The following is a 23,915-nucleotide window of genomic DNA, read 5'->3' as shown; positions in this document are numbered from 1 at the left end:
TTATTATGTAAAAACAGTTTTAATTTTCATACATATTAATATGCAGTTAATAAAATGTTTTACTGATTAAGATTTTTTGGTAAATTTTAGAAATATTATCAATACTGGGTATTTAAAACAATGAAAACCAAAAATATTTCTACCCTTTCAATTTTTTGATAGAAAAATCCTAGGTCAAGAAAAACTTCAGGAAAAAAGCATGCTGAAATTTTGGGTTAGGTGAATAAAAAACTGTACAGGTAGCATCAAGGTGGATTTAAATCTAACTATACCAACTGGTCAATTTAAATGTCCCTATTGTATTGTCAATGTTTCAATCTGGTTGAACAATAGGTACAGGTAAACAGTAACACCCATAGTCAAGTCACAGTAAGAGATTTTGTGTCAAGATTCTGTCATGGTAGCACAGGGGGGGGGTCTCAACATGGGATTTTGGGTACAGTTGTGCAGCTGGGACTTAAAAAACAGCCCCCATTCATATATTGAATAATTGTGAAATCCCTACCTATACATATATTTCACAGCGAAATCATAACCCATTCAGTGAAGATCGTTGCACAACAAACTGAAAAATTATGACCCATTGATATATTTCCTCGGTAAAATTGCACCCCATTGATATATTTGATGCATCAAAAAAGGGACCCATTCTAGCGGCACATATGTATATACCTTAATATAGGAAGAGACCCTCCCGTGCATGGTATCAAACCAGGGGAAAAGATTGACAAGGTTTGCGATTCCAACCCAAAAATTATACAGAGTGCTATTTTCATCTTTCAAATAGACTAAGCTACTAATTTAGCCTGTACTCCTAAATTTTAACTGAAAAAATTATCTTAGTGCTTATGTTATTTTATCATATACTGAAAGGTTGGGTCACGAAACGTAGAATATTATTCTTTTTCCCTGCAAACCTTGACACATGTTTGATCTAGTAACTAGTGTTCATGCAATGGAGTTGGAATTGACTAATTAATTTCCATCACAATTTTATAATGTATGAGATTTTGGATACATCAATGAGACAGTTCACAAATATGACAAAACCAAAAATTCACAATAATTTCTGCTTTTACAATAGTTAATTTTAGATACAAACTTTATTGTTTTTGATTTAAAATAAAGTAAACATCAAGAATTCATCATATTTTTAAGTGTAGATTCTCCACTAGAACTCTGTATAGACAATGCCTTGCCTCCGTACGTCGTCTCATTCTCCGTAATTTCTGTCGCTTTCTTGTACAACTTAGCAGCAGCTTCAAAGTCTTTCTATAAAAACAGGAAATAAACTGTTAATTTCTTACTTTTCATAATTCTTATATGATATGCGTAGTTAGAAGAGAGACTAGAAATGGGGAATGGTTCAAATGATAACAACCCGACCAAAGAGGAGAAAACAGCCCAGGGCCACCAATAGGTCTTCAAAGCAGCAAAAAAATCCAGAAGGCAGACTTCAGCTGGCCCCTATAATAATGTATGCTAGTTCAGTGAAATGGACGCCACACTAATCTCTGAAACATACAAATGAACCAAAATTTTAAAAAACAAACTAGACTAACAAAAGCTACAGGTTCCTGACTTGGGACAGGCGCAAAAATGCGGCAGGGCTAAAAATGTTTTGTGAGATCTCAACCCTCCCCCTATACCTCTAGACAATGTAAAATAAACAAACACATAGGAAAATGCACAGGCATATTTACTATGACTGGTTCCACGCCCTTAAGGCAGTGATTTTAGTGGCAGTTTGTTTTTATATAAACTCTGTTCATAGGATTACTTTCGTTACCATTATAAACAACATGGTGGTTTGATTTCATGTACTGTGTTTAACTACAAAACTTTTAAACTTTATTAACAATCGACGGTTGTTGAAAAAAAAAGTTGAGGAATTACTGTAAATCAACTTATTTTCACGAGTTATTTATTCAAAAATAATAAGTAGTAGCGAAAATGTGTAAACTTAGATATAAATACCATAAGAAAAAAGTGGCGAAGTTGGCTAGAAAGGGTTTAAGGTGAAATAAAAGATCTGCTTACCATACTTGGCGGAAAATAAAATGCACCCCTAAATAAGGCGCAGGGCCGTTTTTTAGGGGAAGAAGTGTTTTTGTCCTCACATAAAACGCACCTGAATATAGAGCGCACCCTGATGAAAACGTACATGCATTCTACTGACCTTAGCGTAATGAATGTACACTCCTTCTTGTAACTCACTCCGTAACATGTTTCATTTTTATTTTCAGATTGTTGAGAAAGTTGAAAGTCATTTTGTATATAATTATTTGTTTCATATTAAAATAAATAAATGTTAATAAAATTATTATAGTTTTCTTATTGTTTTAATCATGCCAGATTCATTAGTTGTTTTTTGTCAACAATGGCCATGTGTTGACAGCTTGGGTGTCCATTGAACCTTGTTGTTTTGATTAAAATTAGTTCGGTGTTGATTGCTCGTTTATTGTTTGAATTGGAATCAAGGATTTTAATTAATCTTGAAAAGGTATTCATTAAAGGTTACCCAAGCCATAAAACTGCCATTGTTTACCTTGATTATGACCTACTTACCTGTACCCACGTGTGAAAACTGTTCACCCATAAGTCAGGAAAAAAATTTATTAAATTAAATCTAAAGAATTTTATTGTTGTTTATAAAATAAAAGTTTAAGTTTTATAAGTAACAAACATTTTTCAATTTAAACTTGGTTGAAAAGTACGAACAAAACCATTCAGTTTCTGCAAGTCATTGTCTATTTTTAACTGAAAGTGAGATGGGCCACGGAAAGGGGAATTCAAATAAGACGGCGATATATAAATGTCTTAGCATATTGAATTATGAAAATTAATATTCATTTTTTTTATTTCTTACACCAATATGTGGCTACAATATTTCATAAAGATATTTCATTTTGAAACGACAAAACAACAAGCAGTTACTCCTCAATAGTATATCCTGTATGGTACCTCTTTTCAAACACGCTTATCTTTCTTTGTTTATGAAACACTTTAAAGGGTTCATTTCAGCGCATGGTTATCACCATCGTCATTAAAAGAGACTTGAAATATTGGAAAGAAACACAATCACTTCCTTTATTATTTCTAAAGGAGATTTTTATTTAAAAACACATTACAACAACAAACAATTACATATTTATTGTAAATACACAATTAATATCCTGTATGGTACCTCTTTCAAACACAGTTATCTTTCTTTGTTTATGTAATAAACACATGGTTATCAACTTGTAAGCCAACAATGAAATAAAGAACAAATGATAAAGTATATATATTTTTATTCATAACAAAATATGCCACATGAACAATTTATCAAGTCACTGCAAGCACTTGACAATCTGACGGTCTCCATAAAAAAAAAATCCAGATATATTTTTTTTCACGCTTGCCCTGAAACTGAAAAAAATACATACATAAAGCGCACCTGAGTATAAAACGCAGGGACAATGACAGAGAAAAAAACCTGCGGCTTATTTAACGAATTTAACGGTAGTTGGTTTACAGTATAGGAGTAAAAGTATTTTTTCTGGAGTTTCTTGATGTGTAAAAAAGACAAATTGAATACAAGTCTAAATAAGTGAGTGAATTGGTAACGCTTACACATCAATTTACTGCTCAACTTCGTACTATATTTGGCCTTTTTAACTTTTTTTATTGGAGCGACACTGATGAGTCTTTTGTAGACGAAATCTGCATTTGGCAAACAAAATTTTAAGCCTAGTATCTCTGATGAGTTTATCTTTCAATAAAATCTAGAAAGAAATGTGTTTTATCTTGTACAAAATTAATGAAGCTACGAAATAGTTTAAAGTGTGACAAGTATTATCATAAAATCATTAATAGTTTTTAAGTTGCTTTAAATATATCTTTCTTTTCTTTTCTTTTTTGTTTTCCTGTTTTTCTTTATTTTTTCTACCTGATTTTAAGATATCTTATATGTGTAAAAATATTTTAATTAAAAAACACTATTGTAGGAGGGAATGACAATACTTCCTATTTTTGGAAATACTTAGGATTTTCTACCCCGAGGAATAGATTACTTCAGATGTATTTGGAAAAACCTTATAGAGTTTTGGGTCCTAGATGCTCTTTAACTTCATGCTCTATACGGCATTTTAAACTTTGTTGATTCGAGCGTCACTGATGAGCCTTTGGTAAATTTTAAACCTAGTATCTATGATTTTATTTCCTTGTCTTATTTGTGGTGTTTGGGTGCCTGTCAAGTTGGTCTTCAAATTTTAAAATAGTTGGTTTAGTTTGAAACAATTATCTAAGCTAAATCTATAATGTACCATTTCGTATTTCATGACAGCCAGATTGCGTAGTGTTTCTGCCACACGAGGATGCTGAGGACCCAGACTTTCATCGTAAATCTTCAACGCTCTATCATACATTGGCTCTGCTTCTGCATATTTGTTCTACAAAATAAAAACATTATTAGTTACATTGTGCTAGTGACCTAATACGATATATACGGGGTCAGCAAATTCATCATATTTTAATATAGGGAATTAGGACATAGTTATAAATCTTGATATAACAATTCTAACACAGCATTAAACAGAACATTCGATTATTGACAGTGAGAATGTCAGCGTCTCTAAGACATGTTTTTGTCTAAAAGCATGAACAAATATAATTATATATACTGCAGCTGTGCTATTTGTGCAGTCAAATTACATTGACCGTATAATCATTTGTGATATACAGTCACTGACGGTATATCACCTCGTTTATGATGTTGACAATGCGTTTCCGTAGAGTTTTATTTATGATGTCATTAAAAGTACAGGTTCACAGAATTTTTACGTTGTTCGCTACAAATTAAAAAATGATGGTTTTTACCCTAAATATTTCATTTAGAACAGTTGTAGGAGTTGCAGTATATAAAGAATAACCATACGTTGTCTTGAAATATAAATTTTATTTGTACTCGGCTCAAAACAGGATAGAAACGCTAAGCAAAGCCTTGCTTTCTACCTGTTTCTAACCCTTGTACAAATAAAATTTATATTTCGAGACAATGTATTGTTATTGTGGATTCATTATTATTTGTTGGATACCATTTTTCCTGGATTTCATGGTTACAGGTGAACCACGAAATTAAATGTTCAACGAATAACAACTTTTCTATAGGCTTGTATGCAGACTTCGGCAAAACCACGAAATTAAATATCCACGAACATGTAAGTTTTCTTAAACCCACGAAAATTGATACCCACAAAAATAAATGAATCCACAGTATTCTATATGTATTATTATAATGTATGTTTATTAAGAACAACACCGTGTTGTTTTTATAAAAGTAATGCAACTCTACTACTAACTACGCCCACTGACCATGTATTTAAAGTAAAACTAGCCCACTGACCTAATATTAATATTAAATATACACGGCTCCCATGTGTTTGCTTTTAACCAATGATATTCTTAAAAGTGTATAGGAGGTAAGATATTAAGATAAAACAAGTGAAACTGTGATCTACTGCTCATTGATGATATCCCCGCCCAAATATGCATTTGTTGTTGAGTGATGAATCTGAAAACGCATCACACAGTATAGCTGACTCATATAAACCCTGAAACCAAATTTCAGAAATCCTTATGATGTAGTTCCTGAGAAAGATGCGACGAAAAATATTCATGGGACGGGCGGATGGACAGACAGAGGTAAAACAGTATACCCCACTTTTTTAAAGCGGGGGTATAATCACTTGTATCTACTTACGACATTCCCTGGTCATATTCAAAATAACAAAATTTACAAAAACAATAAAATCATGGCAATAAATAGATCAGTCTGTGTGCTTATTTATGACACAAGATTTTCAAAAATTTTGACCAGAAATGTGTCTCAAGATTTTTCATACCAAATGTATGGTAAGAAAGAATATAAAACTAAATGAAAATGTAGTAAAATTAACAAGAATGTGAAAATGGTTTTGTCAGAAATGTATCAAATATCATTATGCATAAAGCTTAAAAAACATATTGAGAAACAGTTGGGTTATCAATTACTTGGTTGTGTTATTATGATCCTCTTCATGGTATTTATAGATAGGTCTGTTTGATTTGATATCTAAATGAATACGGGTGGATTTTTATTGCTTTTTTTAAAAATTAATTTACAGATTAAATGTGCAAGACGGGTTGCCTATATCAAAGTGTTGATTTTGGACAAAAAAAAATTTTGTTGAGTTAAAATGAAATACATGTATTATCTATTTGAATAAAAGTGCACATGGCTTTTTTGTTGTTGTATTATATTGATAAATGATTTACATTCCCTTGCGTTTACAAATTAGAAAATAAAGCTTTTCTCCTAAAGCTATAGAACCACTAATTCAGGCCCGGTTGGAAAGAACATACAAGAAAGTAGTACATAAGTCAAACAAAATAGTTCCTATGCATAGCTGTATCTTTGTCAATAGGTGAAATATTTGGGTAGCTTTGGTATTTAAATGAAAGCTTGGGGACTTGGGATCACTGTAGAACTCTTGTTGAAAGTTCATTTTGAATAATAAAGAAGAATATAAAATTATAATAGGAGGGCACATTTTCCCTGTTGTTCACATCAGAAGTACCTGTTTTTGTACTATCAAACTTCGGGGAACCAGTACGCTCTAATAATGCAGTTAAAGGTATGTTGAATTTTTCAGCATAAGTTAGGATAAGGTATAGTTTTGACATGAAATGACTGCCACTTTATTTGAACTTAGGACAAAGTAGCCATTAATGCTTGAAATTGCAGAATTTAACATAGAAAGCAATGGGGCTATGAATTAGTGGTTTTATACCTATGGGATAATTTTCAATGACAGTTACAATTGTTAAAGGCCTATACAGTGTATATTTATCAGAGATATACTATATTAATGCAAACTACCAACCTGTTGAGAATATAATACAGCTAGGTTCACTAATGCCGTTGCTACAGAGGGATGATATGATCCAAATGTTTTCTCCCTGATTTCTACAGCTTGTTTGTATAATGGTAAAGCCTTATCAAATTTACCCTACAATTAATACCAAGTATCATTTATATAAAATTTATTTTCTACAAGTTTGTCCTGCTGTAAACATGAAAAACTTTCATTGCAAAATATTTAGGCAATCACAATTTCAAATTATTATTTGCTTTTGACCAAAGGAATGGGTATAACTTCTAAAATTACAATTAAAATAAAAACTACAAATTTTTTTTCACAATTTGACATTCTGCAAATATATTTCTTATCATAGACACATTTTAATCCACCATTTTCTACATAAGGAAATGCCTGTGCCAAGTCAGGAATATGACAGTTGTTATCCATTCGTTCGATGTGTTTGTCATTTAATTTGGTAAGGGACTTTCCATTTTGAACTTTCCTTGGAGTTCGGTATTTTTGTTATTTTACTTTTTAAAGTTAGCATTTGGAAGAGTTCAGAAATATTGTTATAAATAATAACACAAAATTGAAGTTTCTAAGAGTTGAGTGGACACAGACTCAAGCATTAAATGTAACATGGTAAAAAAAACTGCAAAAAAACATAATACACCATTTTGTTTCTGGTTTACATAGGTCTCATTGGCAATCATAACTTATCTTGTTGTTTTTGTTTTTGTTTTTATATACAGGTATTAACTAATTTTTAGTTCTGAAAAAGCTTGCAGATTTTGCCCTGTTTTTTTTTTTTTTTTTTGTCATATGTGGTTCCTTCTAGCTATTTTTATTGTGGTTGGAAAGTTTTAGTATGTATGATTACAGTTCTAATGATAAACAATTATTATTCTACATAACTTTGCTACTTGCGAAAATAAATAAATCGATTGATTAATTGTTAGTGTTAAATGGATATGCAAATTTCAGCATTATCATCTATATGGTGGCGGTCAATTTTTACTGGAAGAGGAAGAAGGAGTGCCTGGGGAGAATAACAACCTGCAGCAGGATAATTGATAACCCGAATAATTCAGTCGTTATATTCCGCTGATCTACAATTACTCCATTAACGCCTCAATACATAGACAATGAAAAATCTTCAAACAATCATTCGGAATTAGCTCGGGATTTACCTATCTCGATAAATTTGAGATGATTGCTGATTGGTCACCTCTTCTACAGGGCACCAATCACAATCCAGGATTCGTGAAGAGTTTTTATCGTGTTAGGAATTCAGGCCCTCGCAAGTAGAAGAGATCGACTACAGGGAGGGACTGAATCATTGGGGTTAAAAAATTGACAAACCTAGTCAATTAAGATTAGAGTAGAACGCACCTGCCTCGTGGGGGGGGGGGGGGGGTGTCGAACTCACAACCTCAGTGTTGACAGGCTAGTGATAATGCAAAAAATAAATGTTACCTATTACAAAATTCACCTTTTCGACTTGATTTCCTTATAATTTTAAATGCTTACCTGTTTTCTATACAGCATAGCTAAATGGTTGATAATGGAGGCTACACTCTCATGGTTGGTGCTTAAATACTAAAAATAGAAAATAAAACTACTACAGAACAAAGAAATGATGATATGTTTATTGGTGTTATAAAAAGATAATCACAGAAAAATATAAGAGTCCTATGTAGAATTTGGAAGCAAGCTTCAAGCTACAAAAAAAAAAAAAAAAAACAGCATTTGTATCAGGTGGACGATAATTAACTTGTGAGAAATATGACTGGTTTAAAATCTCTATAAAACCTGTGAGAAATATGACTGGTTTAAAATCTCTATAAAACCTGTGAGAAATATGACTGGTTTAAAATTTCTATAAAACCTGTGAGAAATAAGACTAGTTTAAAATCTCTATAAAACCTGTGAGAAATATGACTGGTTTAAAATATCTATAAAACCTGTGAGAAATATGACTGGTTTAAAATCTCTATAAAACCTGGGAGAAATGTGACTGGTTTAAAATATCTATAAAACCTGTGAATGTCTAAATATGTAAACCTGCATTTGCTAGAGTGGCATAGTTAATCTGTATCGGTTAATTGATGTTCCTTGTAACATCGCTGCTTGTGTAGTCAGAAAATTTTTAAACATTCTATTCTCCTTAAAATACAAATATTGAAACTAATTTGAAACACAATCTATGCCTTCAACAAATTTATTTCTGATTAGAACTAGTGGTGCCCTACATCAAATTTTGCCATTTTGGTGTTTTTGATTTTTATGTGCATTCTGACATTGATTTCTCATGGTTGGTGATAAAAAACAATTGTTTGCTGTTTGATATATTTCAGATGAAGAACAACAATAAAAGCTCTGTTACTTTGCTTTTTGTGAGTTTTTTTGCTGTGCATGTACTGATTTTGTGTCATGGATAGATACCCCATATCCTTTGTTTTTCTATTCTATTTTTGATTTTTTTTACTTATCTTAGTTTTGATATCTAGAGCCCATTCATACAGAGGCTCTGCCTTATTGAACTGTTCCCTGTCATTTCAAGAAGAAGCTAGTTCGTTCTCTCTGTTACCTATCTTAGTTTTGATATCTAGAGCCCGTTCATACAGAGGCTCTGCCTTATTGAACTGTTTCCTGTCATTGTATGAAGTAGCTAGTTCGTTCTCTCTGTTACCTACCTTAGTTTTGATATCTAGAGCCCGTTCATACAGAGGCTCTGCCTTATTGAACTGTTTCCTGTCATTGTATGAAGTAGCTAGTTCGTTCTCTCTGTTACCTACCTTAGTTTTGATATCTAGAGCCCTTTCATACAGAGGCTCTGCCTTATTGAACTGTTTCCTGTCATTATATAAAGCAGCTAGATTATTCAGAGATTGAGCCAAATCTAAATGATCTGGTCCCAACGTGCTCTCTCTCATCTCCAAAGCTCTCTTGAAAAATGATTCAGCAGTTCTGTATAGAAAAACAACAAGGAATTAAATTTTTAAAACATTCCATTGTTATGCAAAACTTTTTCAATACCATACGGCATAGCTCAGACCTGCCAACTATCCCTATTTATGGGAGATATCCCTCATGAGAGTTGTTGACCTGAATTTTGAAATTCTTTATTATATAAACTGAAGACCTCAAAACAGGCATTCAAATGAGTTAAAAGGGTATTTAAGCACATATATAATATACACATTCAAAAAATATAGAAGTAGATTAAGAACACTTATGACAATATTAGAGGAGCATTAAGTCCTCTTGCGCTTAAAATCCCCCATGGAGATTTAGTTGGCATGTATGATAGCTAAATATTTAGCAACTGTGCAGGTGTGCTCTAGTAACATAAGCTGAAACACACCTGAAAAACAATTACTTGAAACCCCTACCAACCTAATCAGTGGCTTTATTTTGTTAATTTTTTTTTTCTTTAGGGAACTTAGTACACTTATGACGTCCATTTTCACTGAGCTAGTGCACGATTTTGTTTGAGGGCCAGCTGAGGACCACCTCCCCGTGCGGGATTTTCTCGCTATATTGGAGACCCATTGGTGGCCTTCGGCTTTTGTCTGCTCTTTGGTCGGGTTGTTGTCTCTTTGACATATTTCCCATTTCCATTCTCAATTTTTTTTTACTGTAAATTCAGAAATTATTGCGAAAAATGCGAAAGAGTTGTAATCGCAATAATTTAAACTTGCGTTTTGGATTTTTTTTTATATGAATGAAGCGGAATTTTTCTTAGTATCGCAAAAATAATAATCTCATTTTGGTTTAAAATGACAAAATCGCAATAATAAATGCACGCAATAATTTCTGAATTTGCAGTATGTGGATTTTCCCATTACTTATACTGTTGCTTCATTATTATTCATGGAATACTAATTTACATGGATTTGGTTTTTGTAATTTTTATACTTTCGGATATATAGCAAATTGAATATTTTATAGCAAGAAGTACAAATGTATAGAATGTACGTAAATATCCCAAAAAAATTGAAGATTTTGAATTTAAATTGCTTTTTCTCAAAAATGTGACCTACAAATTTTCTTTAAAATTGTTATGATATTGCCACTAAAATTCAGTTTTATTGATAATATAAATTTCAGAAACAATAACATATAATTTTTAAAGAAAATTCGTATGACAGGATTTGGAGAAATGTTAATTTTAAGTCAAAATTGCTGAACTTTTTTCCATATTTACTTGTGTTTTATATATCTGATCTATCATTTTCCTGATATTTAATTTGCTATAGCTCAGAAAGTTTAAAAGTTATATATATAATTGTTTCGATGTTCATGTGCATTCCTCATGCTCTAGCTATATGCAAAATTTTATAAAATTTCTCTGGATCATCCATTTACGTACTTGTCACCTTAACCATGAAATCAAATATCCATGAAAATACAATTATTCCTCAATCTATCAAAATTGGTATCCACAAAAATACATGAATCCACAGTAGTCCCTAGTGTGGGTGAGCATAGGCGGTTCATTGTACATGTAGGAGGGTGTGGATGGGGGTTTACAGAAGAATAATGAACCAAAACAATAAAGAATAAAGAATAATGAGGTGCTAAAATATAAAGAATAGAGAATATAATGGACAAAAAGTATAAATAATTGAGAAAAATGGCCTAAAAATATAAAGAATACAGAAATGAAGGAACCCCCCCCCCCCCCCCCCCCCCATCCAGAACCTATAAAACTATTCATTAAATTAGACACATCATTTCTTCTTTTTTCTTCATTACATTTAAACCCACTTTTAAATGGAAAAATAAGTAAAGGTTTTGAATTTAATATTTCTATTAATAATAAATCTATCCTTAAATCTAGTTGGACTTGCCATCTGATCTGTCACTGGTATTTATACTATAATGCATATGATGCAGACAGAATAAACACAAAACTTACTCAAAGTCATTCTGTAGATAATATAAGACACCAAGTTCATTGAGTATTCTGGCATTATCAGGCGAGTCCGGTCCTAGAGCTAACTCCTCTAGCTGTAGAGCTCTTCTCTGTACGACAGTTTTAGCTTGGGTTTGCTGAAATTTACAGAATGAAGATAACAGATAAAAATTACATGATAAAAAAAACTTAATTTCAGTGTAAATTTATACCCATTTACAGGTTGGGTTTCCTATGTTTTATACAACAAAAAGCAAGAAATACAAAAATACAGAATAATACTGGTTGTATAATAAACAATTCTTTTTATGTTCGACATTTTCCAGCGGACAAGAAATTGTTCATTTGTTTTAAATCTATTAAATTACTTATTCCTTTCATTTAAGCCTCTCAAAATGTCCTACGGTTTTTCGACATGTGGATTGATTCCTTTTTTCTCGTGGATTGATTCCATCCATATATTGCATTTTTCCTTAAAAAAAAAAACTTTTTAAAAATATTTACCATAGGTGTGACTTTAGGAGATTTTTGTTTCTTTCTGATATTCACAGATCTTTTCTTAAGAGGATCAGCTTGGTCATGCCTGAAAATACAATAATAATACAATAACTTGAAATTGTTTCTTGTTTGGCACATTTTACAAATGGTATTAAAATTCTGGAACTGTTTTATCAATAAATCCTATGATTTTTGCTGGACTGAAAATAATAAATATACAAGGAATTCTATATGTCATAAATGGTCACATTAACGTTATCTACAATAATATTACTGTATAACCAGAAATGAGTGCATTGCAAAATACTTGATATAATGTATAATTATAATTCTTTTATTTTTTTATTACAGCCAAAATGGAACCGGATACATACTACATTAAGTAGAACAATTGAATTCTCAGTGTTAAGATAAATTTTGTTTTTTGTTCACTAGAATGCAAAAATTGTTATATATCACGCAATAATTGTTCAGTAATTGCATAATATACAATAGTTTCTGCATTTTGATACAGTTTAAGAACAAGTGAAACTGCGAGCTACTGCTCACTGATGATACCCCAGCCCAAATATGCATTTGTTGTTGAGTGATGAATCAGAAAACGTATCACACGGTATAGCTGACTTATATAAACCCTGAAACCAAATTTCAGAAATCCGTGTAATGTAGTTCCTGAGAAAGATGCGACGAAAAATATTCATGGGACGGACGGACTGACGGATGGACGGACGTATGGATAGACAGACAGAGGTAAAACAGTATACCCCCACTTTTTTAAAGCGGGGGTATAATAAAATCAAGAGGTTTTTTTTTCTACAAAACTGTGAACTCATGGGTACCAAATTTTTTTGGATTGAGAAAAATTTTGTTTTCACTGATACTTGACTTCAAGTTTTTAACTAATTCTGCAACAAAGTCAGTTTTGAGGAAACCTTTAATTTGCAGATACCATGAAACCATCTGAATTAGTACTCCATTAATAATTTTGAATCTACAGAAATAGCAGGAGATAACGGCGGCCTTCATTTTATTTGTAGTACCTGATCCCAATCCAGCTCTTGAATTTAGATTAGGAATTAAATGGTAACTTTTACCTGTCTTGTCTCTGATATAACTGAGCTAGAGCCTCCAGTTCTGTTGCAACCAGAGGATGATCCATGCCATACTCATTCTCATACAGAGCCAGAGCTTGTTTATAAAAGTCCTCAGCAGTGGAGAATTTACCCCATTGTGCATAAAGTCCTGCTAGTATATGGTGTGTCCTAGCAACTATTGGATGATCTGGGTGAAGAGTTGTCTCTCTTATTTCAAGAGCCTTCTGCAAAGCTGATACAGCCTGAAAAAATAAGAAAAAACTTAATAAACTTAAATAACTTAAAAAATAAAATAATAGATTAAAATTGAAAGTTAATTCTGTCAAAAAAACCATGAAAATTTCAATGGACCAGTATTTGCCAGTATTGCCTACTTGAAGAGTATTGACGGGGGCAGTTAATACCAGTGGTAAATACTGGGGGTGGTATTTACTAAACAACCTTGCCTTTTCTACATGCACATCAAAGAAATTTGAGTAGAAATAGGTCTTAAGAAAATATAAGTATTTGGTAAAGAGAAAGTTGAAGAGTATTGAATATGAAAATGCATCCCACTGAAATATAATAATGGTAAAATTGCTAATGAGACAACTATCCAACAGAGACCACATGATGTAATAGTTAGCAATTATAGGGCACCAAATTTCAGGAAGCTGTGATTTGTAGTTCTTGATAAAAATGAGATGGGTAGAAACATGGGCTAACAGACAGAAGGATGGAAAGACAGGAGTAAAACCAGTTTACTCCCTACTTTCATAGTGGCCATTTAATAATTATTATTTGTTTGAGCTGACCTATATAAAATAATTTACTAGGTTGATTTGACCTACATCTAAAGAATACAAATTTAATTCTGGGCCCAGACTTAAAAATATTTACCTGGTTGAGTTGACCTAGATCTTTTAAGAAATGCCCTAATGAATCATAAAGGTCTGCTATTCTCTCTAAGGTAATCAGTCCACCATACTGGCCAACCACTGCAAAAGAATTATGAATTAATATTTTAATTACTTACTCTTCTGGAGCACCTCAGATCACCCCCAGTTTTTGGTGGGGTTTGCGTTGCTTAGTTCTTAGTTTTCTATGTTGTGTTTTGTTTATTTATTAGCCATGGCGTTGTCAGTTTATTTTCGACTTATGAGTTTGAATGTCCCTTTGGTATCTTTTGCCTCTCTTTTACATATGTTTTCCTAATATTCTTTGGTTGCATTGTAAAAACAATTTTGATAACTCTTTTTCAAATCTAAGTATGAAAAATAGCTTCTGAAATACTGTGGCTTCATTATTATTTGAAGGATACCACTGTTTGTGGATTTATATTCGATGTACATCTGATGAAAGATTTTTGACATTTTTTATACAATTAAGTGTCTTCTTCAGTCGATTCAATTAGTTTATGTTAAAGATTTTAACTGATTTGCTCATCAAAGAGGCTCAAATTCAAGCTTGAATATGAAAAATCTATCAAATATGCCATAAAATATCACTTTTCAGATGGTTTTTGTCTAAAATGAAAATGGCCGCATTCGTGTTCAGTCTCAACCTTTATATGTTATGTATTATCATCAAATACAACATATATTTAAATATTAAGACTGAACACAAATGCAACCACTTCCATTTTAGACAAAAACCGCATTAAAATTAGCACAAATGCTAAAATTGTGAAGATTTCAGTAATATTGCATGAATGTATGATGTTATTTCCTGATGCATGTGCATTGTATTGTCAAAAACAGCCCATATTTATGGAACCGAAGTATTCTTCTTTCCAATGCAATAAATAGCTAAAAGTTTACATTTTAACAAATTTGTAAAAATGCTATATTTTGGGGTCAAAAAGGGGTCTTACTGGGCCTACTCCTTTAAATGTTAAACAAAGTACAAATTTTCTATAGGCTTATATGCAGTAATTTAGCAAAACCATGAAAACAAATATCCACGAAAAAATAGAATTTTTCCACAATACACCAAATTAACTGAATCCACATTATAGAAATCAAACACAACAACACCCATGTGATACCACATGAATATAAGATTATTTGTCTACATATTTCACCACATGAGTGGTGTCATTATATATATAAATTAGGACAGATGCCATCAGAAAAAATATATACAGTCTGTGTGGACTTCGAAAGTTACTTAAGGGGGATGTGGTTTAATAATTATATAAATAGAAATGAAAGGAGAAATAGAAATTGAAAACAAAAATAAAAAGTTATTTATAGAACGGTCTGTGTCGTGATGTTCTGTAGTTTTTCCAAATAAAGTTTGTATCAATTTAGAAGTGAATCCACATTAGTTGAAACAAATATCAACAGGAACTTACTTTCCTCCATTTTCCTCGTAGCGTTGAAGTAAAGTTGTGCCATGGTGTTTTTATCTGCTGCTACAAACTGCCAATAAGATAATATCTCAGGACATCTGCCTCTGTAAAAATGAAACTTCTTTTATCACATGAAAATATTTTCTGGACTCAAACTAATGAAAAATTATGTTTTATTTATGAGAAGAAAAAATGCTGTATGATAATCAATATGTCCGCTCAATATTTTCCATCTTTTTCTATTAATCAGAATAATAAAACATGCAACACATTTTTTATCAAAAATAATTTGGAAATATCCTTTTTTCACTCTTCGTCCACATGGTATTTATAAAACCATCTCACATTTCTTTTTTTGTTTGGTAGAAATTTGATGTCATTCTTATGATTAAAATGTGTTGTGTTAAATTTTTTATCCTGCAATCGACGTTTCTACTATAGGTTTACAGTTGAACAGAAAACATAATGCGGATGAATAATTTGCCTGCTAACCCCTACATTTCTTTTATAATTTTATTACAATAGTTTATGAAAATCTCATTTTCAAGTTCCGTAATTTATATACAAAATAAATTTGGGACAGTCTTTTAAAAAAGCTTGTTATCTTGAAACAGAGGAACATTTTTAAGTAATGTAGATTTAATAGAAACACAAATTCAACAGCTGGGAAGTAAAATAACCACATGTTTTAGATCAATGTTTAATTGAAAAATAAACTTATAAAAATAATATTTGTACAGTGTACAGTGTTCTGTTTTTTAAGCATGTACATAAGTTTCATATTTTCCTACTCTATAAAAATATTGTATATATATATATATATATATATATATATATATATATATCTACACTATAATACAAGGTAAAAAAAACGTTGCCAAAATGCTTCTTCTTCTTGAGGTTAGTGCAAGTAACCATGGCAACCCTTACCTACTGTATTTTAATACATACCTGGAATATAACCTTTGGAAAACACATAAATTCAGTAAACATTGCTGTAATTCTTCTTTTTCTTGTGACTGTCTAAGTAACCATGGCAACTCATCAGAAACTCTACATGATGTCTTCCCTGGACTACAATGAATTTTATAATTATTTTTTCATGGATGATTGTAAAAGAGAGGCAAAAGATACAAAGGGGCATTCAAGTCAAAATTAAAATGACAACACCATGGTAAAAATAGAAAAGGACAAAAAGACAGACAACAGTATATAAAACACAGCATAGAAAACTTAAGTGAGAGACATGGAGATCTCAGGTGCTCCAGAAGGGTAAGTAGATCCTACTTCACATGTGACACATAAATTCGGTAATAAGTCTTATTGGGTAGGTCACATTCATAGAAAAGAGGACAGAATTGTGCTTACAACAATTGGAACATATCCTTTGTAACCTGTGAAACAGATATTCCATAACGGTCAACCAATTGAAAGTTTTTCAATTTTAAAATAAGATAATGAAAAGAAAGAAAATGAAAGATTTTGTTATATGAGGAGCAAAAACTATAGAAAGACTGTGCTATCTTAATCTATTTTCAATTCTAAAAACTTGGCGAGTCTCTTTTATTATTATTCATAAAGCAGGTGCAAATAAATTCTGCATTTTCTTACAACATACATATATTATGTACATATTCACATGTTTTCTTTATACTCACCTTAAGGAATTTGAAAAATACTGAATTAAATTTTGTCTATATTGTGGGATAAGCTTGGCCTCCTCTTTACCAAAACAATACTCAAATGCTGCCTTTTCAACCTGAAAAAAAAAATATCATTGAAAATATATGTTTCAGAAATTAATTTTTAATGGCTACATCTGTAAATGTATTTTTTTTAAGGATGTTCGCTACTCTGTTTCAAAATAACAAGCTTTTTAAAAGACTGTTTTAAATTGATAGTATATAAATAAAGGAACTATAAAAGCAGAAAAAAATGAAGTGTCTGTGAGCTTGTTTTCCAGATATAAGCCATTGAAAAATTGGCGGGAAATAATTCTCTCTAGATTTTTCATACATTTTATATTGGCATCTTTTTTCTGTCAAAAACTATGAAAAAATAACAAGGATTTAATAAGATTTTCAAAGATGGCATTTTAAACTATATGTAATCAAATTATGGAAAGAAAAGTAGGGGTTAGTGGGCAAACATTTTTAATGGTACTACATGAATAAAACCAGAGGATTCCAAATATCAGGAAAAAATTCAAAAACAAGAGGAGCGAACATCCTTATACAGCAATTCCTACCTGACCTTTTCCATCACGATTTTGGCATCACCAACAAGTCTTATTTCATGTATCATATGATATATTATTGCACACCAGCTTTTGGTAAGGTTATGTATGAAATATATTGTATACTGTAAATTCAGAAATTATTGCGAGGTTTTTATTAATGCGAATAATGCGACTTCTTGAGTATCGCAATAATAAGAATTCGCATTCAAACATTAAATATATGTATCTGTTTGTAGCTTTTCCTAAATCCGCAATAATTAAACTCGCATTCTTGTTCAATCTTTAAAAATCGCAATAATAAATGCACGCAATAATTTATGAATTTACAGTATTACATGCAATAATCCTATACCAGCAGAAAATACTAACACATATAAAATCAAAGTTAAATTTCCTATCAGAAATAAAGGCAGGAAATATGTCTATTTTCAAATTTGATGACTTTAACACAAAACTGATAAGAATTTGAAAGAAAAGTTTAAGGATGAAAATTTTAATACGAAACTAAGTTCAAAGACATGATATGGAAACAGAAATCAGAAGGAGATAGAAATCTGAAGATATAAATAACTTTGATGTAGCATAGTAAGTGAAAATATGTTACTTAAAATGAATTTAGAGGTATAATAAATGGTTTACCTGCTGATGTGCAAACATGAGTAGTCCTCCTTGGTACTTTATTATAAGATGATGAAAGAGAATTTCTGTGAACAATGTTAAGAAATTGGATGACAAATTTGGCATCAGATCAAGCAGCTCACTCTCTCTTAAACCACAGCGACTCACATATATAAATCTTAATATCTGAAATAGAGTAAATGTCTTAATACATTTGGATGAACCATATCTAGTCTGGGTCAAAGTTTATAATTTTTTTTGGAATACAGGATACTGTAAATCAAGAAATTTCTGTTATGTATACAATATTATGTATATGAGGCTTAGAAAGTTGGGATTTACTGAGACTTCAACAGTTTCGTGCACAATACAAAAAAAATTATATTTTTCTGACATTTACCTAGTATTGTTTTGATACTGCAGCTAAAAATACTCTTTCATAATTATGAAAATTTTAACACAAAAATAAAACTTATTTATCATCCCTAAACGAACCCCAGATTGTGTAGTTCTAAGAGTGATGCCACTTAAAATTGACATTGCACGAAATATCTCTTTGTTACTATATTTGGTAGATAAAGCCAACAGGAAGTGTTCTAGCTGCAGTATAAATATTTATTACATGTTTGGATGCAGTGGGAAATGTTCCCCAAAAATAATGACTCAAATTCAAATTTTGATAGCATTATTTGTATGCACCATATCCTGAAATCGTAACAACAAATCATGCAATTTTTAACCATTGTCCAACAGTCACAAAAAAAATGCATGCAGAAGTTTCTAAATTAACAGTATTTGTTCTTTTTATAATAATCCTATGGTACATTTGTGCTATTTATTTTTTCCTCATTGGATATATTTCGTTTCTATAACAGATATGTACATTTTAATGATTCTGACATGTCTGATGAATATGAATAGGTATTTTCAGGCAATTCTGTTCTACTACTTTTTTATGGCTACTTTTGGCCAACAACTGAACAATTATCTAGTCATATCTGCGGACTATACTTCAAGTAAGCAAATATATTTAATTCAAACAATTGCCATGAAAGTTTCACCAGACAAATTGCATTTGAAACTATCACATATCTTTTCTTTTCTTTAAGGCTGAACAATTCTCTGTAATTGAAAACTTGTCAGGACTAGGTAATTTTTAACGTGATATGAATGCTTGCTAAGCACTGAAAACCAAAAAAGGAAACCATAAAACGTTATTTTTTGTTAAGATGTATTGTAGAGCTGTTGTCCTCTCTTCATCTATCCCATTATTGAAATGCCACAATATAACCTCTTTGCGCTGATAAGGTGTCATGGTACAGTCTTTATTTCTCAGACTTTGATTTTGATTGCTTTCTGGATATTTTCTCAATTGTATGAGTTATGGATAATTAAACTCACCATTTTTAAATGCCCTCTGTTTTCATGAGATTCCAATGAATATCTAATTACATCTAAAACTTTACAATATAAACTGACACAGTCTGTGCACGTTAATAAATTCTCTAAATGCTTGGCTGGTTTAGAATCAAATCTAGTGTACCTGTAAAAATAAGAGAACAGTATAAACTGACAGTCTGTAAACAATATGTAATAGTACATGTAAAAGCTTTTACAAATATAGAATTCAACCTTGTACCCCATATCAGGTTATTTTTCTCGACAGGTTTGGTTTGCAATTTTGGACTTAGATGGACCATTACAATCTTTGCTGTGTTCATTATTCATATAAAAAAGATTTGGTATGATTATTGCCAATGAGACAACTCTCCACAAGAGACCAAATGGCACAGAAATTTACAACTATAGGTCACTGTACGGCCTTCAACAATGAGTAAAACCCATACCGCATAGTCAGCTATAAAAGGCCACGAAATGACAATGTAAAACAATTCAAACGAGAAAACTAACGGCCTAATTTATGTACAAAAAATGAACGAAAAACAAATATGTAACACATAAACAAACGACAACCACTGAATAATAGGCTCCTGACTTGGGACAGGCACAAACATACAGAATGTGGAGGGGTTAAACATGTTAGCGGGATCCCAACCCCCACTAACCTGGGACAGTGGCGTACGGCCTTCAACAATGAGTAAAACCCACACCGCATAGTCAGCTATAAAAGGCCACGAAATGACAAATGTAAAACAATTCAAACAAGAAAACTAGCGGCCTAATTAATGTACAAAATAATGAATGAAAAACAAAAATGTAACACGGCAACAAACAACAACCACTGAATAACATGTTTATTAGTCTTGAACAATGCATTCAAATCAGATATACAAATTGGGAAATTGTATGCTCAAGTGTATAATGAGATATCATTGCACTGAACTTACCAAGATAAACTTTTGAATCCACAGGCCTAGAGCTCAATTTTACGAAAATTTTAGTTGGATTCTGTTGGCCTGTAGAGAAGATTTTGACAGGTCCTAAAGCATTTTACAAGCCTGGGCTGGTGGGCCTGTGGTTAAGTGTGAAGACTGACCTACCCTGAGATATGCTTAGCTAGCACCATTACATACAGTGAACAACACGTGGATGAAGTTTTAAATTGTGTCAGTATTACCTACCTTGAGATATGTCTAGATAGCACCATTACATACAGTGAACAACATGTGGATGGAGTTCTACATTGTGTCAGTATTACCTACCCTGAGATATGTCTAGCCAGCACCATTACATACAGTGAACAACATGTGGATGGAGTTCTACATTGTGTCAGTATTACCTACCCTGAGATATGTCTAGCTAGCACCATTACATACAATGAACAACATGTGGACAGAGTTCTACATTGTGTCAGTATTACCTACCCTGAGATATGTCTAGCTAGCACCATTACATACAATGAACAACACGTGGATGGAGTTCTACATTGTGTCAGTATTACCTACCCTGAGATATGTCTAGCTAGCACCATTACATACAATGAACAACACGTGGATGGAGTTCTACATTGTGTCAGTATTACCTACCCTGAGATATGTCTAGCTAGCACCATTACATACAATGAACAACACGTGGATGGAGTTCTACATTGTGTCAGTATTACCTACCCTGAGATATGTCTAGCTAGCACCATTACATACAATGAACAACACGTGGATGGAGTTCTACATTGTGTCAGTATTACCTACCCTGAGATATGTCTAGCTAGCACCATTACATACAATGAACAACACGTGGATGGAGTTCTACATTGTGTCAGTATTACCTACCCTGAGATATGTCTAGCTAGCACCATTACATACAATGAACAACACGTGGATGGAGTTCTACATTGTGTCAGTATTACCTACCCTGAGATATGTCTAGCTAGCACCATTACATACAATGAACAACATGTGGACAGAGTTCTACATTGTGTCAGTATTACCTACCCTGAGATATGTCTAGCTAGCACCATTACATACAATGAACAACACGTGGATGGAGTTCTACATTGTGTCAGTATTACCTACCCTGAGATATGTCTAGCTAGCACCATTACATACAATGAACAACACGTGGATGGAGTTCTACATTGTGTCAGTATTACCTACCCTGAGATATGTCTAGCTAGCACCATTACATACAATGAACAACACGTGGATGGAGTTCTACATTGTGTCAGTATTACCTACCCTGAGATATGTCTAGCTAGCACCATTACATACAATGAACAACACGTGGATGGAGTTCTACATTGTGTCAGTATTACCTACCCTGAGATATGTCTAGCTAGCACCATTACATACAATGAACAACACGTGGATGGAGTTCTACATTGTGTCAGTATTACCTACCCTGAGATATGTCTAGCTAGCACCATTACATACAATGAACAACACGTGGATGGAGTTCTACATTGTGTTAGTATTGATGTTTCCTCTTCTGAACTTATAGAAGCATCAAGAGTCGCTAACTCAGCATGGAGTAACTCCTTCACATTCTTGTTGCTCAGTGGTTCAACCCGTACTGTTGGCCATGATCTGTAAATAATGCAACTATTGATAAAGGCATTGAAAAAAATGTTACATTTTCAAGCTTTTTTCTAGAAATTTGGTTCGCAGTTCAGGTGCTGTTTTTTTTTTTTTTTTTTTCCTTATCATTATTTACACACTAGGTCCACCAAATACTACACTTCCTGAAAAAAAGGTTGTATTTTCAACAACAAAAAATGTTTATAAACATTGACACTTTAATACTGCAATTGTGGAAATTTTCCTGTAGGGGTTATTTTCACTTTATTCATTCTCAAGTATTTTTAAAAACACCTAAAAGTATCTCCAACATGAATAGTGTGTAAAAAGCAACAATATTGATGTGAAAAGCAAACCTATTGTTTTAATAAGTGTGTAAAGTTTATGCATTGAAATTACTTAAATAACAACCAGTGATAATACCATTACAGAATCATCAAATATGCATGAGAATACATTGTACACTTTTTTTTATTTTATATTAAATTAAGGGAAATAAATCTAATCAAATCTGAATCTGTGGAAATTTTGTACAAAAACTAAAATAACAGTTTCATTGACATTTACAGGTATTCACTATGATATAAATACATATTCATGTACCGTAATCAGGCTTGTATAGTTCGCACTGGTACAAAGTCTGCACCCCCTTCTCCCCACTAAATTTCAGGTAAAAAAACTTTTTGTAACTGTTAGAAAAGGTCTAATGAAACGCCGGTAATTTTAAATCGTGTGTGGTCGTTTGCGGTATTTTCTTGGAAAAACCTATTTTCCATCACCAAACAGAAACTGAAACTGCTTGTAAATGGTTCTAAAACACTTCACGCTGGTTAAAATAAGTATAAATCACACAAAAAACAATTTAGAAACTTGTGTATGTTTAAACCGGAAGTTTGAAAAGCATGTGTAAAAGATGAAAAAACCCAGTGAGAGTCGAAATCTGTACATAATAGATATCACTATAATACGACTTTGAAAGTAAAACAGTTCCCTCCTTATGTAAAATAGTGTTTAATATATCTATCACATTAATGTTTGAAGGGTCTTAAGCTAATACAAAACATATTTATCAATAGGAAACACCAAAACGGAACGAATAATAACCGATTACGTTTTGTAGTTTACACATCGTAAACTGGTTTACGGTTGTCTTCTTTTACTTTTTTTGTACGATTTCATTCAAGCAGATACCAGTTTATATTTAGCAATGCATTGAAAAGAAACGAGAATTTTGTAATGAAGCTTTTAATTTTTAAATTTATCAGTATTAATTTGATATTGAATAAAATAACTTATTTATATGGATTGGGTAAAATTATTAGTTTGAAAAATGATAAGAGCGCCCTCTACAATGT

The 23,915-nt window shown here is 32.0% G+C and overlaps 1 protein-coding gene across 1 annotated transcript in view; it reads right to left on the bottom strand.

The window, feature by feature from the left end:
• Window positions 1-396: 396 nt before the first annotated feature.
• The window catches only part of LOC127718411 (nephrocystin-3-like), a 49,651-nt gene continuing 26,132 nt past the window's right edge, over window positions 397-23,915 (bottom strand). Inside the window, exons 16-30 of the mRNA XM_052224424.1 lie at window positions 22,384-22,569; window positions 19,988-20,129; window positions 18,608-18,772; window positions 17,388-17,488; window positions 16,681-16,803; window positions 15,733-15,833; window positions 14,277-14,374; window positions 13,398-13,639; window positions 12,310-12,388; window positions 11,809-11,942; window positions 9,683-9,854; window positions 8,415-8,483; window positions 6,906-7,031; window positions 4,308-4,433; window positions 397-1,272 (exon numbers count right to left, since the gene is read on the bottom strand). Of these exons, the coding sequence (XP_052080384.1) occupies window positions 1,135-1,272; window positions 4,308-4,433; window positions 6,906-7,031; window positions 8,415-8,483; window positions 9,683-9,854; window positions 11,809-11,942; window positions 12,310-12,388; window positions 13,398-13,639; window positions 14,277-14,374; window positions 15,733-15,833; window positions 16,681-16,803; window positions 17,388-17,488; window positions 18,608-18,772; window positions 19,988-20,129; window positions 22,384-22,569 (2,002 nt within the window). The 3' untranslated portion in view covers window positions 397-1,134. The remainder of the gene's footprint in view (window positions 1,273-4,307; window positions 4,434-6,905; window positions 7,032-8,414; window positions 8,484-9,682; window positions 9,855-11,808; window positions 11,943-12,309; window positions 12,389-13,397; window positions 13,640-14,276; window positions 14,375-15,732; window positions 15,834-16,680; window positions 16,804-17,387; window positions 17,489-18,607; window positions 18,773-19,987; window positions 20,130-22,383; window positions 22,570-23,915) is intronic.

This window comes from Mytilus californianus, unplaced genomic scaffold, assembly GCF_021869535.1.
Source record: "Mytilus californianus isolate M0D057914Y unplaced genomic scaffold, xbMytCali1.0.p SCAF_10, whole genome shotgun sequence".
Classification (NCBI taxonomy): domain Eukaryota; kingdom Metazoa; phylum Mollusca; class Bivalvia; order Mytilida; family Mytilidae; genus Mytilus; species Mytilus californianus.
The sequence above is the reverse complement of the archived record's forward strand: the minus strand, read 5'-3'. Positions and strand labels throughout refer to the sequence as shown.